At 39.8% G+C, this 14198-nt stretch overlaps 1 protein-coding gene across 20 annotated transcripts in view; it reads right to left on the bottom strand.

The window, feature by feature from the left end:
* Positions 1-14198, bottom strand: part of AFDN (afadin, adherens junction formation factor) — a 284571-nt gene that overhangs the window by 144587 nt on the left and 125786 nt on the right. For 14 of the 20 annotated variants that reach the window (XM_040350667.1, XM_040350660.1, XM_040350652.1 and 11 more), the window contains exons 8-12: positions 13450-13602; positions 11415-11459; positions 10560-10654; positions 7511-7773; positions 1895-1961 (exon numbers count right to left, since the gene is read on the bottom strand). In XM_040350667.1, the coding sequence (XP_040206601.1) occupies positions 1895-1961; positions 7511-7773; positions 10560-10654; positions 11415-11459; positions 13450-13602 (623 nt within the window). The remainder of the gene's footprint in view (positions 1-1894; positions 1962-7510; positions 7774-10559; positions 10655-11414; positions 11460-13449; positions 13603-14198) is intronic. The other 6 variants (XM_040350656.1, XM_040350659.1, XM_040350671.1 and 3 more) reach the window with 2 other exon arrangements.

The following is a 14198-nucleotide window of genomic DNA, read 5'->3' as shown; positions in this document are numbered from 1 at the left end:
TGTTTTTGTATATTGTAGTAACTCTGACCAGGTTTTTTGGGCTGGAGCACCCCTCCCCCTCCTCATTACCTCTTTATTAGTGGCCACCAGTGCATAGGAGGAATCCCTTCAGGTCTCTCACATAGAGGCAGGCCCGGACTGGCCATCGGGCATTAGCCCGGTGGGCCGCGGCCACCGAGACGCCGCCAGGCTGCAAGCCGCGCCGCTCATCTAGCCCCTCCGCGGCCGCCCGGGTGGACGTAAACACAGAGGGGGAGGAGCTAGATGAGAAGCCTTCGGCCTCTCCACGGTCGGGGAGCGTGACTGCGAGGGGGAGGAGCCAGAGCCGACACCTGCTGCTACAACACCAGACCGGATTCCAGAAAACGTGAGTGCAGCGCCCCCCCCCCCGCTCCTCTAACCTGGATAGGAGGAGCAGTGGGGGCGGCTGCATATAAAAAATATTTTTCTCCATCTCCCTTCTGCTGTATTGGAATGCCTGAGGCTGCGAGAGGTAGAGTAAAAGCAGGCATTATTTCCAATACTGCAGAAGGGAGATGGAGAAAAAGATTTTTTTATATGCAGCCGCCCCCACTGCTCCTCCTCCACCTCTTATACTCTTTGCCTCCTCGTGATCTCCACCTCCCCCCAGTACTCTCTGCCACCCCCCCAGTGCTCTCCACCTCCCTCCATGCTCTCTGCCACCCCACAGTGCTCTCCACCTCCCCGCATGTTCTCAGCCAGAGGTGACAGTTAGCATGTCATGGGCTGCTCAATCAAAAATGCCCGGGCCTATTTTTTGTCCCAGTCCGGGCCTGCATAGAGGAGTTTGTCTCCCATAGTTGAGACGCAGGATCTTGCATTCCATTACTAGGGTAGGACCCACTAACTTTGGGTACTTTGTCATAGTAAGTGGGCTTAGCACTATATGACCGTATAGTGTGACCAAACCCCCGTATTTTTTTAAATATGTTCAGGTGATTTTAAATAGCCTTGCAAGATAAATGTCATTCTTGTATGTGTGCGCTATAATCGGTTTTATACAGAGTGTGGGTTTTGTGTGCATCACACACACACAAACTTTCACAGGTGTGCAGAGAGGCAGATCATAAAGATGTGCTCTGCAAACAGGCACATGTGTAGTAGAACGGTGTGATGCTTATTGCAGACATGCATGGAGAGGGACTGAGAATCAGCAAAGTGCAGAGATTTCACTTGGGAAGCCAAGTCAGCATATAGGAGTAAATGTAGTGTGTGTGATATATGTCACATTCACATTAAGCAAAAGTAATGGTTTAGGGCAGCTTCACACTAATCTGCTGCGCTTTGGCCACAGTGCAGTGAGTCTGTGGTTTTCTTGCAGGTTAGCGGTGCTTTCTCATAGAGGTCTTTGATGACCCACGGTTTTGGTGCATTTTCCTAAACTGTGGAGCATAATAGAAGTCTCTGGGAAAGCGCAGCTGCCCAGCACAAACACTGTGTGAAGCCACCCTTTTGATGTGTCTTACAATACTTTGCGATCGGCTGGAAAAGGCATCACCCTCAGACGCTACATTTAGGGCCGGGTCACACCTGAATTCCGGTGCTACATTAGAAAGGGCTGAGATCGCACAAAAAAAGTGCTGCATGCACAATTTTTCAAAAACGCACTGCACCAAATAAAAGTGGTACTGCGGTACCATTCAATCTAAGTGCAGGCAAACGCACTGTAACTGCATTCTACATATGAGGTGCCATTGGGAAAATACTGACACGCGCAGTAGTTCACACACCCAGTGCTTTTTGAATACAGCGCAGGAAATGCACAAATGGTGCGTGTTTCCCCACACTGTGCTCTGGTGTGAACGGGCACTTATTGAACAGTTCGTTCTGCTTGGTAGAAAACAAAAATGACATTAAACAAAAATATTTATACCTTATTGGACTGCAGCGATGAGCCACTAAGAACATCTCCTTCTAGGCCAAATGTGGTTTCCTGAACCCTAAAAAGAACAATGAAAAGTATTTAGCATTCTTGGAATAACACATTTTGGTTTCATTCTTCCCTCTGAATGCCTTCATTGGATTATAATGAAAGACATTATGGTATCACAAAATGCAATTCAAACGATGTACTACCCATCAGAAAAATAAATTGCTGTCTGGTATTCAGGCAGACAAAAAAAATGCCATGTGAAAAACAAAATATTTAAGAAGTGAAACTAAAAAAGGCAAAACTTTTTTTTTTTTATATATATGAGCAAGGAATGCTTATAACCCGTGTCAGTTGTTTTTTTTGCCGTCTGTGTTCCATTGGGGAGATTTTCCTACACCTCTTGTCCCATAGCCACAACAGGGAGTGGAAATCCATCCAAAGTGAGGGCATGCCCGGTTGCAATCAGTCACCAGAACTGTCCCTATCTAATCCTGTTCGGGGGGATAACCCAAAATTTTGAATTTATCATTACTTTTATTTTCAGGGATAGCAATAAACAGGGCAAATAAAGATTGTGAATCTCTCTAGTGGGGACTTCCACAAAAAGTTTTGCCTTCACCAAATAGTGTAAGCATTGTTAAAGATCTGTGACCAGTGCCGAGAAGGTTCAATGGAGTATGAAAGTGCAGGAAAAATAGTGAAAGCTCCTGCCCCTTTGTTCAACTGTGCAATTCATTTCTGAAAACCTAAGGGCCCATTCACACTGGAATCTGCATGTGAATCACACAGGATTGTGCTGCATTTTTCTGCGTCATTCACATGTAGTGATCCTGACCTAATCTCCAACTCCATTTGCAGAAATGTAGCCCCAAACTTGGAAGGAACCTCCACCATGCTTCACTGTTGCCTGCAGACACTCAATATTGTACCACAATCCAACTCATGCTACAATGTTGAGCTTAGCCTTGTTTCCATGTCCTATGCATTAAATCAGAAAGGCTCTTGCACTACATAGCTGATGGTAGATCAAAAGGAGATTATACAACCAGACTAAGTCGCATGGGCGGCTTGAGAGATCTGGTGTAAAAGGCTATTGGTCTATGCTTTTTTTTGCCATGACTGTACTCTTGTAAAAGGAGAAAGTAGCAGATATTAAAATCAGCATTACAAATAAAAAAAAAATTGCTAAATCGCTTAGACCATTAAATAGTATAAAATGTCTCTATACCAATAGATCAATCATACCATGACTGTACTCTTTAAACATAGGTTATCCAATCTTATTTTGTGATAGATGCCTTGAAGCGGTTTAAGTAAAGCAAAATACATCATTGCCTCTTTTCATAATTCATTATACATCAAAAGCTGGCGTCATACCCATGTGTTGCAGTAACAAATGTGACCATAAACCTACCGATTGTATTGAAGTTGCATTTCTTTTGATGGCAACCCCAACATACCTTGTCAACAAGGAAACTTGGATCAACATTAACAACCATGGCATACAGATAACGCTGGATACATCTAAATGAAGAAAAACGTAATCCGAGAAGCAGAACGTTTATTTATACTTTCAAGATTAATTTTTGATGTGAAAGTAGCCTTAGGGCCCTTTCACACTGTCGTGACTTAAAGGGGTTGTAAAGGTAGTTTTTTTTCCCCATAAATAGCTTCCTTTACCTTAGTGCAGTCCTCCTTCACTTACCTCATCCTTCCATTTTGCTTTAAAATATCCTTATTTCTTCTGAGAAATCCTCACTTCCTGTTTTTCTGTCTGTAACTACACACAGTAATGCAGGGCTCTCACTGGTGTGGAGAAAGCCTCTTTAGGGGGAGGGGCGAGCAGGAGTGTCAGGACACCAACTAGCACACAGCTCCTTTCTCTATCTGCAACTTAGAGAGTGTCCTGACTTGCCTGCTCGCCCCCTCCCCCCTCAAGAGGCTCTCTCGACACCAGGGAGAAAGCCTCGCATTACTGTGTGCAGTTACAGAAGTGAGGATAAATAAGGGCATTTAAAAGCCAAATCTAAGGATGAGGTAAGTGAAGGAGGACTGCACTAAGGTAAAGGAAGCTATTTAGGGGGAAAATAAAAAATGTACCTTTACAACCCCTTTAACAGTCATGCAATTTTGCGGCTGCGATTTCAGGGAATGCCTGTGTAAACTTAAGGTCTATGGACCTCAACTCGCATCAAAGTCAGTAGTACAGGGACTACTTTGAAGTATGCGCAACTTGAAGGTCGCACAGATATAAATGGTTATCATTGGGAATCATGGGGTACGACTTGTCATGTGACTGTGCTGTGTAAAGTCACAGGAATAGTTTCACAAGTGTGAAAGGAGCCTTAGAACTGAGAAGTAAAAACCTTTGCGACCAATTTATCTCATTATATCAGGCAGCTGAAGCAGGATATACAGTTGGTTAGCGTTTCCACTGGAAGAGCATGTGACAACATAGGAGAGGAATTGAAAGACACAGACAGAGCACTGTTACCCAATAAGAGCAAGTGGCTGAACAAGGATCACAATGGCACAATTACCAGGTATTATTTTAGTAATAGATTTAAAATCTTACATATTGCATTAAAAAAAAAAAACGTTTTTAACATATTAAAAAGATTTGAGACTTTAGTCCTTTATATTACCCCCCAAAAAAAAAAGTTGTGCAAAATCTTGTTTAACCACTTGCTTACTGGGCACATATACCCTCCTCCTGCCCAGGTGAAATTTCAGCTTCCGGCACTGCGTCGCTTTAACTGACAATTGCGCAGTCGTGCGACGTGGCTCCCAAACAAAATTGACGTCCTTTTTTCCCCACAAATAGAGCTTTCTTTTGGTGGTATTTGATCACCTCTGCGGTTTTTCATTTTTTGCGCTATAAACAAAAAAAAGAGCGACAATTTTGAAAAAAAAAATATGTTTTACTTGTTGCTATAATAAATAGCCCAGTTTTTTGTAAAAAAACATTTTTTCCTCAGTCTAGGCTGATATGTATTTTTCTACATATTTTTGGTAAAAAAAAAAAAATTGCAATAAGCGACTGGTTTGCGCAAAAGTTATAGCGCCTACAAAATAGGGGACAGAATAATTTTTTTTTAATAGTAATGGCGGTGATCGGCGATTTTTATTGGGACTGCCACATTATGGCGGACACATGGGACACTTGACACATTTTTGGCACCATTCACATTTATACTGCGATCAGTGCTATAAATATGCACTAATTACTGTATAAATGTGACTGGCAGGGAAGGGGTTAAATGTGTACCCTGCATAGTGTTTCTAACTGTGGGGGAAGGGGACTGACAGGAGGAGGTGACCGATCTGTGTCCCTATGTACAAGGGACACAGCATCGGTCTCCTCTCTCCCTGACAGGACGTGGATCTGTGTGTTTATACACACAGATCCACAACCTTGTCTGTGTAACCGCCGATCGCGGGTGCCTCGCATCTCAGTGATGCGGCGCGGGCTCGCGCACCCCCCAGTGGCTGGAGGCCGTATATAGAAGGCCTCACGGCAATTGGGATCCACACTGCGGCCATACAAAGTCGTACGGCCGGCAGCAAGTGGTTAAAAAGATACTTTTTTTTTTTACATTTACTTTAATTTCTCCAGTAGCATATTTTTATTTTTTATGGTCTATCTTCTATCTAAAATGCACTTTTGTTTGCAGGTTTTCATTTAGGGAAATTATTCTACTCCTTCAATTCTTAATCCTCTTGAAACACAGAAAATGAAAAGGATTTGCCTCAACGATTCTGACTCATAACAACCCACTGGATCTTTGCAAATTAGACAGAGTGGAAAGCAGATACTGTGGCAGTACTAATGTGAAATTGTGGGACAATTCAGCTTTCAAATAAAGTCCTTAAGAACAGCAGGCCATTCTTCTTAACCTCTTAAATATAGATCTGAGAGGCTTGGCAAAAGTAATCGGAAGCCATATCTCTTGGTAGGCTTAGTACGAAGATATGAAGTTTTATCCTTAACCACCACTTGATACACTTAAGAAACAAGAACAGAAATAGCTCCAACTACTAACTAAAAAAAGCAGAACAGACTCCACGTACCCAAAGTCAATTGACAAACATATTTTTCCCAACCTTAGAACGTACCACTTTAGCAAATTTGGGGCAACACCACCACGTCACTCCAATAAGATAAAAATAGAGCAGCCTGGCATACCTGGTCTCCATATGCTTTAGTAAGGTAAACTGGTGTCATGAGCACTGTTCCTGAATAAACTTCCCTTTGGATAAATATTCCTTGGCTATGCTGCTGGGCAGGGCTTGTTTAGGGTTTGAAGGTACTGTAAAGTCAGTAAATGTCTGGGAACAGAGGAGACCAGCTGCTGGAGTTTTAGAAGAAATGTGTCCCATTCTTGCCCGATATAGGACTCTAACTTATAGGATTCTAACTGTTCAACAGTCCTGGGTCTTCTTGGTCATTTATTTTATCTCAGGACGCATGAAATATTTTCAGTTTGTGAAAGGACTGGACTGCAGGCCATTTAAGCACCCAAAGTCTTCTACTACAATAACAAGCTGTTGTCATAGATGTAGTATGTGGTTAGCATTGTCCTGCTTAAATGTGCAAGGCCTTCCCTGAAAATGTCATCATCTAGTTGGGAGCACAAGCCGCTTTAAAACCTGGATCTGTCTGTCTTTCAGCACTGATGGTTCCATTCCAGATGTGCAGTCTGCCCATTCCATGCACACTAATGCACCCCTATACAATCAGAGATGCAGGCTTTTGAACCGAGCACTGTTAACAAGCCTGAAAGTCCCTATCCTCTTTAGTAGAGGACGTGGTGCCCATGGTTGCCAAAAGAATGTCAAAATTTGATTGGTCTGACCACAGAACAGTTTTCCACTTTCAAACAGACCCTTTCAAATGAGCTTTGGCCCAGAGAAGATGGCAGTGTTTCTGGATCATGTTCATGGTTTCTTCTTTGCACGATGGAGCTTTAACTTGCATTCACAGACAGCGATTTTTGAAAATATTCCCGATCCCATGCAGTGATGTCAATCACAGAATCATTGCGGTTTTTAATGCCTGAGGGCCTAAAGATGACAGGCGTCCAATATTGCATTTTGGCCTTGTCCTTTGCGCACAGAGATTTATCCAGATTCTCAATCTTTTTATGATGTACTGTAGATGATGCATTTAAAGTCTTCGCAATTTTATGTCAAGGATTATTAATGGGAAATCTTTCAATTTTTAGATGCAGCTTTTCAAAGATTGGCGGTTCTCTGCCCAATGTCTTTTGAGACACTTTGACTCTGAGATGCTCTTCATATAACCAATCGTGTTACTGACCTGTTGCCAATTAACCTAATTACCGTAGTTGCAAAATGTTCTTCCAGTTCTTCCTTGTTCGTACCACTTACATTGCCAGCTTTTAGTTGCCATGTCCCACATTTTTTGCTATAGGTTACTGCTATTAATTTCAAAACCTTAATTTTTTTTCTTAAAAATTGTATATAGTTTCTCAGTTTAAACATTTAATATGTTTTCTATTGCAAATAAAATATGGGTTTATGAGATTTGAAAATAAACAATAACTTTAAAATAACATTACAATAACAAGAAAAGAAAAAAAGTTAGAAGCTTACCCCATCTTGCCCCTTTGCCCTCTAAACATCTGTCCAGCATCAGATGGTCTTTTACCCAGCAACTGGTCATGATTAGGATCCACAAATTTAAAAACATGGGATGACCCAAACTGCACCTTCACTCCACTGTGTAACATGGTGGTTTCAGTGATACGCTGATCATCAACAAAAGTATCAGCATCAATACTTCTTGGGGTGACCGTGACTACTCCATCCATATTTGTAAGATCGCAGTGATGGGGCTGTATGCCTGGGCCAAACAACTGTATAAAAAAACATCAGTTTCAATAGAATCAACAACAGCGTACAATTGTAATATAACTGTAATACTACCCCTGTAATACAAAACTATACATTGCTAATTGATTATAATTTCACAATGACCATTGAAAGCTATTTTACACAAATTCTAATGTAAAAAATTTAAAATAGGATTATTCTCTTAACGTAAAATCCTTTTCTGTGAGGTTCATTGAGAGATACAGCACTGTCGATTCAAGTACATGTGGGAATATTGCTGCTTGTAGGAAGATTAAAGACTAAGGCCTAGTTCACAAAGGCTTCTGTTTCTAAAAGAGCAATATGTACAGTAAGCATTTTCATAGCTTAAAAGTAATTGTAAATGTTTTTTTATTCAACACATAAAGATGGCCCGTGGCCTACCCTCTCTCCCTTGATGGGCTAGTGCCAATGGTGCCGCTGCTGTGTCTAATCCAATCATGAGGGAACGTCTCGGACAGCAAAGATATTTGTGGACATTGCTGGACAGAGATGAGGCACAGGTAAGTATTAGGTAGGCCGAGGGGGCTGCTGCACACAGAAGGCTTTTTATCTTAAGTGCACAGAATGCATTAAGATAAAAAAACCTTCTGACTTTACAACCTCTCGAAGGAGCTGTCATTTTAAAACTTCATTACAGGGATGTTAAAGCCTGCTTATACCTTATTACTGTAATGAAGTCGGGCTGCATACTGAGTGATATGCTTGTCTTATTTTTTTATGATGCTATGTGCTCCAGCAAAAGGTTAAAGAAACCTTATCTGGTAGCACACCCGCAAGTCAGACTGCGGCTCACACACACACAAAAATGCAGAGAGTAAATCTCCAGTGGTCCAACATACCCTTATGCTCACTGCTTCATCTGAGATTATGCTACCCCAGCAGTGCTATTAAATTAGAGAAGTGTGCGGGGAACATTAAATTGAAAAAACAGGACATAACTTTAGTTAAAACAAAAAATTATTATTATTATTTTTATTATTATTAATAATAAAAATAATAATAATAATAATAATAATAATAATAATAATAATAATAATAATAATATATTATGCCTGAAAACAACCTTATATTTGTCAAGAACCAGAAATGGAGCCGTATGAGACGTTCCAGAACCCCCATTGCCAAGCTAATGGCTATAAAGCCTACAAAGTAATTTTCTTGCCGTAAAGGGAGGTTTCTACAGGACTGAATTCAAATCCCACAGTACAAGAGAGGCTTTACAATGTTTTGACCTCATGATTGAAGATAAAGAAGCAAGGTGGGACAGCAAAGAGTCTGTGTCACAGCTATGCCATAAAAGCCAGTGATTGAGAAGCAAAATTAGATCTTGAAAAAGCAGGGATCATTGGTTCATCATGGCGCAGACAAAGGACTTCTGAGAAATATGCCCTTCTGGGTCAGAATAGAGCCATGAGAAGGTATTTTAAAAAGCAGTGGAGGGGGAAGTATTTTCCAGATATCAGCATTAGAGAACAGTGCTACCACAGAAAGAAGGTGATTCCTTTCAAGAAACGACCAGGACCTGTCCCAATGAGTTACCTCCGTAAAATCCCGATATAATATATATTATATATTAATATATATTATATATTAATATATATATATATATATATATATATATATATATATATATATATATATATATATAGATATATAATCTTCAGTTTAGGCCGATACATATTCTACATATTTTTGCTAAAAAAAAAAAAAAATATCGCAATATTGATCGGTTTGCGCAAAAGTTATAGTGTCTACAAAATAGGGGATAGTTTTCTGACATATTTATTAATATATATATATTTTTTTTACTAGTAATGGCGGCGATCAGCGATTTTTATCGCAACTGCAATATGGCGGACACATCGGACACTTTTGGGACCATTGTAATTTTTACAGCGATCAGCGCTGAAGGGGTTAGGTGTGCCCTAGCGAGTAATTCTGTGTGGGGGTGTGACTTGGCATGTGACATCACTGATCGTCGTTCCCTATGACAGGGAACAGACGATCAGTGACACTCTCACTAGGAAGAACGGGAAAAGGTTTGTTTACTCTTGCCTCTCCCCTTTCTCCAGCTCCGTGACCCGATCGCGGGACACCGGCGGCGATCGGGTTTCCAGGTCGCGGCGGCGCGCGACCCACGGCTGGGCTCCTAAAGGGGAAGTACCTGTACGTCCTTTTGCCCAGGCGGTCCCTTAAGCGGTTAAAGGGGTTGTAAAGGTTTGTGTTTTGTCACCTTAATGCATCCTACCTAGTCATACAGTTGGCGTCTATGGACACCAACTGTACGACAAGGAAGCATGCTCGCAAGCTACCCCCTCGGGAAAAAGCTTCCCAGAAGGGATTGGCTTTAGCAGTTAGAAGCCGAGACAGCCGCCGTGGGACCCCAGAACAGCCGGGTCAGGGCCACTCGGTGCAAAACGAACTGCACAGTGGATGCAAGTATAACATGTTGGTTATTAAATAAAAAAAAAAAAAAAAAACGATACAACCCCTTTAATCTAAACTTCGCTACATACCAAGTATAGGGGTATAGCCACTCGAAAAAGCTTGACCCTTTTAAAATTTCATTCTGTGTCTATTCCTATCATAGGCATCAGTATATCTACAGTGCTGTGCCTCAATGAATGATGGAGAAAATATATATTGAATTACTATATTAAACACCATCTTTCAAAAGTAAAAAATAAATAAAAAATTAGATACAAGCGATATAAATGTTAGGATATTAATAACTGACATCTTGTAATTCTAATAAGCAACATCTCACCTGTATAGAATTCTCATCAAGTTTCTCAGTTCCAACTTCAGTGACACTTCGCTGAAGACGATAGAGCTTTGGCTTATCCCTAGAGTCTGACCCATCTCAATGTAGGAAGGAAAAAAAAAATATTACTGGTATGATTTATCTGTCTAGACTAAAATAATAACTTTGTCATTCTGTTTATGTCTATAACATTTATAATATAAAATTACAATAAAATGCATCCATTATTTCTGAACTATGTGCCAGCTAATGTAAATCTTAAATAAAAACATTGTTACTTATGGAAATATCTCTCTGGATAAATGTCCAAGATTTAACCATAAAATAAAGTTTGTTGCTCTTATTTTTAAAACTAACACCAAAATAACTATTTTTGCCTGATGTGTTTTTTGCTGAAATCAATGTAAAAGCATCAAACCGCATGACAGCTCTCGTTGCAACATGCGTCAGTCTGTGTTAATGTGTTATGATGTGCGTTAAAGTGCAACGTACAGTGCAGCGCAATTTGCGTTTTAATTTATTTCCATTGATATCAAAAGATGTGAATGGGGCTATGGGGCTAGCAAAGAATGCTGTGACTTCATGCCCCAGTATATGGTAAAAAGTAGGTTGCTTCTACCCATGACTGCAATCATAATCTTTTGATGTTTGTTTTGCCGTTATGGCGTACTGTGCACAATGTTACTTGCACAACAAAATATCACAAATAGGAGGCCAATACAGGTAACGGTAAATCTAATCTCTTTATGTTTGCTAAAAGAATATGAAACAAGACAAAATCAGGAAAAATGCAAGCGAGATTTTGAAACAAATGAGCACTTGATCCACTGCGTCATTAGTTTGTAAACACGTTATTACCTTCACAAGAATGAAAGTTGTAGTAGGCAAAGTGGTTCCTTCTGCCTGAGGACAGAACACACACACAGACAGGACCCAGGAAAAGACACCACCAGCAGAACAGACCATGCAGAGCATGCCAAGAAAAGCAGTAAGAGAGAAGACAGGAAAGTGTGAATTGGCAGCCTAGAACATCCAAATATTGTGTTTTTATTTTGATCACGTATGACACATACATTTAGTGGTTTAGTGGTGGTATTTATGTTAAATGGGAACCTTGTGCGGTTTCTGGCTTATATTAATAACATGCACACACTTATTCTTGGTAGCAAAGGACTTTATTTTTCTGCAGGTGTCACTACCACTGTACCTTCTGTTAAGAATTTTCATAGTATTAGTAAAACCTGCTCATTAAATTACATAATGCAGACTGCCACACGCTGAAATAATTTATACATACATACACACACACACACAATTAATATTACATTTGAATTTAGAGGCATTTCCCATTTAACTCATGTGCAAGTTCACAAATACAATACTTAATAGTGAGATTAAAGTGAGCAAGATGTGTGAAAAGTTATGTTGCAGAACAGACTATTAAAGAGCAAGGAAGCATGGCTGAAATCCACCTGCCTTTACTAATGTTAAACATGCAAATGTCAAACGTCTGTGCAGGACCTGTATATATTGATGTTCTCTAACAAAGGTCAGCAACTTTCTCCAAAATACTTCACTAGCTTACTTATCTTGCTGATCTATTTATGCCCCCCCCCCCCAATCACAAGGATGTTTTTAGTGGTCCATTAACTCCTGTGCCTGAAATGGGCACACTTTTGCTAGTCCGTTAGGATGGACTTCAAGCTGACCTATCATCTGGTCATTTAAAACGCTAAACACCTGTGCTGCATGGCAGGTACCCTCTAGTACTGCATTCCTGTATGCTGTTCTAACCTGTTCCGCAGCACCTACTTCCCGTCCCCAGATATTTTGCAGCCATCAATATTTCTAGAGGAAAGTAGCTATATCCCATTAATCATGCACCTGCTCTGGTTTTTCAAAAGAATCATCATTAGTAATATGAGGGCTGCATTCACTTAATTGCCCAAATGTCTTATCTTTCAGGTAAAAGTTTCACATTTTGGATAAATAATAGCACACCCAATTTGATCTAGAACAACATTTTGATCTGAGAAACATGCAAAGATTTATAAAAAGAAAAAAAAAAAAGGCCCCTATATATGCACTTGTCTAACCATATGAACAGGGTCCTATGCGGGACCTGAATAATCTGAATAATTACTGTTCTGATTTTTTAAACAAGCAGACCTCTACAAATGTTTGAAGTGATGTATAGAGTAGGGAACAGAAGTTGGGCAGACACTTATTATTATGCCAAAAAAAAATAAAAAATCCATAACCATATTGCCATATGGCCAGTGTCTATTTCAATTATTAAGAACAAACATACAGTAAAAGCAGCACTTGCAAGCATTGTACAATGGTTAGTTTTAAACCCATGCACTGTATTTAAAGAATCACTTAAAAGTACCAATTTCTGTGATTCTATTAAAGCCATGCTGTGTAATGCTGATTGAGATCTGGTTCCTTTACAGAAAATTCCCTAAAATTAGCAGGAGGGTCCTGCTCCAATCTGACCCCCTGGGTCCCTTCTTACTGAACAACCTAACATGGGTTTCTTCTTGATGAACCCGCAGATTTTTGAGCTCTGTAAAGCCAACTAAAAAAACATGTTAACCCCAAAAAGGAACAAAAATAAACTTTCTTTGACCTGTTAAACACAGTGAAATTCATAATTAAAATGACCGTAGAGTTCATAGTGAATATTGTATTGTAATGAAGTACAAGCGTGCCTTGCAAAACAAGTCATAATTAACCAAAAATGCTTGAGGAGTTTCTAAATTCAAAGTCAACCGTGAACAACCTGTTAATCAAATGTGCATAATGAGCTTATGATAAGATTAGCCCATGCATTTAGAAAATGTTGCACGGTAAACCTAGTGTACCACACCTAAAAAATGTCATGTCTTACCTGGACTCAATTCTACCAAGTAAGGCAGTTTATCTGGTGAAAGAGAGTAACCATAGGCATCCATCCTTTCTTTTGATGGCTTGCCCTCATGTTTTCGGTTTTTCTTTGAGAAGTAATCTGAAGGTCTTCTTTTCAACTGAAACACAAGTTCTCCTAAAAAAAATTAAAAAGGCATATTTAATTAGAAAAGGAAACTAATGTTGGGATAAAGAAAGTAAAATGAAATGCATTAGATAACAAATAAAATTGACAGGTTTAGTTAAAATAGTGTTAGATCAACATTTGTCTCACAACAGCTTTTATGGTCAATGCATAACATTTTATTTTGCTGTGGAGATTTCAAAAATCTTTTGGGCCAATCAAAGTGTTAAAATGCAGTTAAAATCACAGTACTATCTAGAAGTCCCAAAACTTAAGACACGTTTCTCTGCCAACATTAGGATGGCTCTATTGTAATATGATCAGGTAAGACACATACAGTCAGGTCCATAAATATTGGGACATCGACAATTCTAATCTTTTTGACTCTTTACACCACCACAATGGATTTGAAATGAAACAAACAAGATATGCTTCAACTGCAGACTTTCAGCTTTAATTTGAGGGTATTTACATCCAAATCAGGTGAACGGTGTAGGAATTACAATGGTTTGTATATGTGCCTTCCACTTTTTAACCACTTAAGCACCGGACCAAAATGCTGCCTAAAGACCCAAGGGGTTTTTACAGTTCGGGACTGCGTCGCTTTA

Source organism: Rana temporaria, chromosome 4 (assembly GCF_905171775.1).
Source record: "Rana temporaria chromosome 4, aRanTem1.1, whole genome shotgun sequence".
In the NCBI taxonomy this organism is placed as follows: Eukaryota; Metazoa; Chordata; class Amphibia; order Anura; family Ranidae; genus Rana; species Rana temporaria.
This window is presented reverse-complemented; position numbering and strand designations above follow the sequence as displayed.